Below are 4,298 nucleotides of genomic sequence, written 5' to 3'. Positions count from 1 at the left end.
ATTTGTGGGCGAACGCGGCAGCCAATTGCGCACAGCAATGTCCACAAACAGTCGTAGATTGAAAATCACCGATTTATTATTGTTTTTGGTTTTGGAGGGACTATTATTAGGCTCTGTGTGGAGTAAGGAAACTTGCCCAAGGTTTGGCCCTCTGCCTGGAATTGAACTCAGGTCTCTCACTTGCAAAGCGAGTGCTCTAACCACTGAGCTACAGGACTCCACATAATGAGAATGTTGTTGTAGTATTCCGTGACGACAATCTTATTTGCGTTGGTCAATTGTGAAATCATTTTCCGGTACTGAAGGTTGCGTCAATGGTGTAACTACGACAGGACAGAGAGGATGTATATATACAGGAGGATCTCCAGCCTCTCATCATTCAGAGTCTCTTCTCGTTTCCACAGCCTCAGATCTGAGAGAGAATCCGACTGCAACATGCCATCCCAGTCAGCCCTCGTCCACACCTTTAACGGGATTCCCTTTTCTACACGCTCATCAAAAGAGCTTTTACACACCTTGGACTCCTTTGAAGCCAGAGAGGATGATGTGCTGTTGGTGTCCTACCCAAAGTCAGGTAAGAAGTTTTACATATTAAATATAAAATCAAATCTCCAGAGATAGGGAAGATGGTGTGTTTCTATTGATAATAGTTTGACAATATCTCACTCTCATTGTCTTTCTCTCTTCAACCCTCACAGGGACTCACTGGCTGGCAGAGATCCTGAAAAACCTGTACCGCACTCAACAAGGTGCAAATGGCTGTGGAACAGTGACACTGACCTCTCCCATTGAGTTTGGAGATCCTTCCAAATACGAGGACCTGAGAAATCTTCCTTCCCCGAGACTGATCCCCACACACCTGAACTACAAGATGTTGCCAGTGCAGCTCAAAACCAAGAAATGCAAGGTACAGACACTTGATAAATATCACAATAATCCTTACATTAGAGAAATGGTTTTCATGCAACATATTACAATGTTAATGTTTCATAAAGACTTAAAATTTATCAAAATACTCATAATCAATACTCATAAACAATACTTTGATTAATATTGTGCTCTTTGAGCACTGATATTTAGTGCTGTTTGTATGATCTTTGCTGAACATGTTGTGTTCTCTCTTCTCACAGATGATCTACATCATCAGAAACCCTAAAGACACTGCTGTTTCCTTGTATCACTACTACAAAGATAATCCCAACCTGCCAACCGTTGACAAATGGACCACCTTTTTGGAAATGTTCCTTAGAGGAGAAGGTGAGATTATGTCACAGTTAGTGATTGCTAATATTATTATTAGTAGTAGTAGTAGTTATTGTTACTATCGTTATTAGTAGTAGTAGTTATTGTCACTAAATTTAATGTTAAAATTCTGACCCATTCTCTCAATTTGTGAATAAATAAAAATTTCCTGGAAATAAAATCTAGATTTCTAGATCTACAAATTGCTAAACAATTATTCTTTTCTATTGCAGTTGTTTGTGGCTCGTGGTGCGATCACATTGTCAGTTGGGAAGAGCACAAAAATGATGACAATGTTCTCATTCTATATTACGAGGACATGAAAAAGGTAAGGTCGTGCACAAAGGTTCTGCTTTATTCTATGTCACATCTTACATCCAAATTGGGTCTAAACAAGTAAGAACCCCTGTAATATCTCTGCAATTACATATATATCTAGTCATCAGAATCCACAGGGCACCAATTCATTCACTATATGAGGAACAGGTTACAAATACCAGCAAATATTTATTGGGGAAGATTTGACCAACAATTCAGGAGGATTTCACTCGAATCCACAGCACTTTTGGTCCCATCATTCACAATGTGCCGTTGTCCTAAAGCAGGAAAATCCTATTCCTCATATACACACATTTCTTGTAAGTTACTAAACTGGCAAAAGAGATTCTCATCCTCATTGAACAGTATCTGTTACTGGGCCATGAGGAAAATATTCATATTCAAATTAATGATAGTTTTATCTCCCTTTTTATAACAAGCTTTTCTTCTTGTGATTGTTTCTCCAGGATCCGACCGAGTGCGTTGAGCAGATCAGCACCTTCCTGGGTGTCAACCTGACTTCTGAGCAAATTGGCGACATCACCAGGAAATCGTCCTTTAATGAGATGAAGGAACAGGCGCAGAAGGAAAAGGTCGATGCCAATAACACTGTGTGTGCTCTGACATCCAACAAGAGGCTGATATTCCGAAAAGGTTCGTCTCCTCTGAGTTTATTTGGTGACAGGATTGAGCTGAAATAGTGAGATTGTAGTAATGATCACAATTCGCTACAGTCACAGCAGATTTAGGTAAATTCAGAGCTAATTGGGTAAAATGGGGCGATTCTTATAGAGCCGGAGTAGGCCATTCAGCCCCAAGAGCCTGTTCCACTATTCTATAAATTATGGCGGATCTGTACCTCAACCTCAGTTCCCCTTTTACTGATTAAGAATGTCTCGGTGTTGACTGAAGTCTCTGTTAGATTTGCTGCTCCTCTCAGGTTGAGGAGAGTACAACTTGCTCGAGTTATTTTGACTTTAAGCGTTGCTGCTGCTGATCCTTTGAGAACCAGTCATAACGGAATATACGTAGGGGGATGGTTGACATATTTAATTTTCTTATTAAACATTGTGTTGTGTGTTGGACACCATATATATGTATATATTTGATAAATGACTGCCATGTTCCTCACTATTTATTCGACTGTTAGACATGTTCCAAACTAATCTATTTGCCCTTCTAACCTTTAGGTACTGTTGGAGATTGGAAGAACCATTTCAGCACAAGACAGAATAAGCTATTTGATGAGCGGTTTGGAGAGAGAATGAATTCCAGTGAACTGGCAAAGTCTATTAAATACGAGAGTTAACATTGAAGGATGTTTTTTGAAGCAGAAAATCTCGTGCTTCGGAAATAGATTTAGGATTCAAACAATATTTGTATTTGTAATAATTTATTGCAGGAATTTTTTACTTAAACTGCAGCACAAGGTTCATGAGGCAATGAGCTTAGTGTACTCAGTGCTGCGTGTAATATTTATGATGTGTTGAATTGTATTCTTTATATATAAAACTTATTACACACATAACCCAAGGATTAGATCAATGAACATTTTGGATTGTTGTTAATTTATCTGAATATTTATTTTTATTATTGAACAGCTTTGTGGTTTGTTTCTTCTCATTGCACTTCAATAAAAAAGTGAAACCAATAATATTGATTGACTTTTTCCTGTCCGGAACATCGCCAGACTACGGCACTACCTCACCCCTCACGCGGCTGAAACTCTGGTCCACGCCTTTGTCACCTCAAGGCTGGACTATGGGAACTCTCTCCTCGCGGCCTTCCCGGCCCTCCCTCCACACTGCAGGTCATTCAGAACTCTGCAGCTCGTGTACTGTCCCGCACCAGACACCGCGACCACATCACCCCCACCCTCACCCTCACCCTCGCTCGCCTCCACTGGCTCCCCATCCCCCAGAGGATCGAATTCAAGATCCTCATACTCACCTACAAGGCCATTCACGGCCTCGCTCCCTCCTACCTCTCCAACCTACTTTCCCCCTCCCTACCTGCCCGTACCCTCCGTTCCTCTGGCTCCGGTCTGCTCCACGTCCCCCGCCCCAACCGCCCTACCATCGGTGGTCGGGCCTTCAGCCTCTCAGCCCCGAGGCTCTGGAACTCCATCCCCAGTGCCTTCGCATTGCCTCCTCCCTCTCCTCCTTCAAGGCCGGTCTCAAGGCCTTTCTCTTTGACCTTCAGCCTTCAGCTCCCCTCTCGACTCTCTTCCCCCTCCTCGCTCCCTCCCTTCCCTCCCCTCACCCTGACCATGCTCGGGTCATGACCCAACTGTGCAGTGCCTTGGGACGTCCTCCTGACGTGAAAGGCGCTCTATAAGTGGAATCTTGTTGTTGTTGTTGTTGTTGTTGTCGTGTTTCAAAATTCTAAACCAATGTGGCATTTGCAACCTATCACACTGATTCAGTTATGAAACACTATTTCCAGTCATTTCTGAAGACTGCTGTGGAAATTAATCCTCCTCTCTCCCTGATATCTGCACATTGGAGCCATTCTTTGGGCTTATTTTTTTTTAAAAATCACTATTTCAGAAATCTGGTTATTTGTTCCATTTACTTAGTGCTGTTTCCCAGCACCGACACGATGGGCCGAATGGCCTCCTTCTGTGCTGTATAATTCTATAATTCTTTGGTTCTATGAAGGACGGCCCCTCCACCAATGCAGCAGATTCCTAGCATTACATTGGAGCCTCAGACTGTATGGGTTCACAGTCCCAAAGT

The 4,298-nt window shown here is 42.3% G+C and overlaps 1 protein-coding gene across 1 annotated transcript; it reads left to right on the top strand.

Annotated features, from left to right (window-relative positions):
- Positions 1 to 355: 355 nt before the first annotated feature.
- On the top strand, positions 356 to 3,211 carry LOC121849220 (sulfotransferase 6B1-like). The gene is made up of 6 exons (XM_042335520.1): positions 356 to 574; positions 699 to 907; positions 1,131 to 1,257; positions 1,476 to 1,570; positions 2,028 to 2,214; positions 2,751 to 3,211. Exons 1-6 carry the CDS (start codon positions 436 to 438, stop codon positions 2,867 to 2,869), a joined length of 876 nt encoding a protein of 291 aa, XP_042191454.1. The 5' UTR covers positions 356 to 435; the 3' UTR covers positions 2,870 to 3,211.
- Positions 3,212 to 4,298: the final 1,087 nt, after the last annotated feature.

The sequence above is a fragment of the Callorhinchus milii genome, unplaced genomic scaffold (genome assembly GCF_018977255.1).
Source record: "Callorhinchus milii isolate IMCB2004 unplaced genomic scaffold, IMCB_Cmil_1.0 Scaffold5, whole genome shotgun sequence".
In the NCBI taxonomy this organism is placed as follows: Eukaryota; Metazoa; Chordata; class Chondrichthyes; order Chimaeriformes; family Callorhinchidae; genus Callorhinchus; species Callorhinchus milii.
This window is presented reverse-complemented; position numbering and strand designations above follow the sequence as displayed.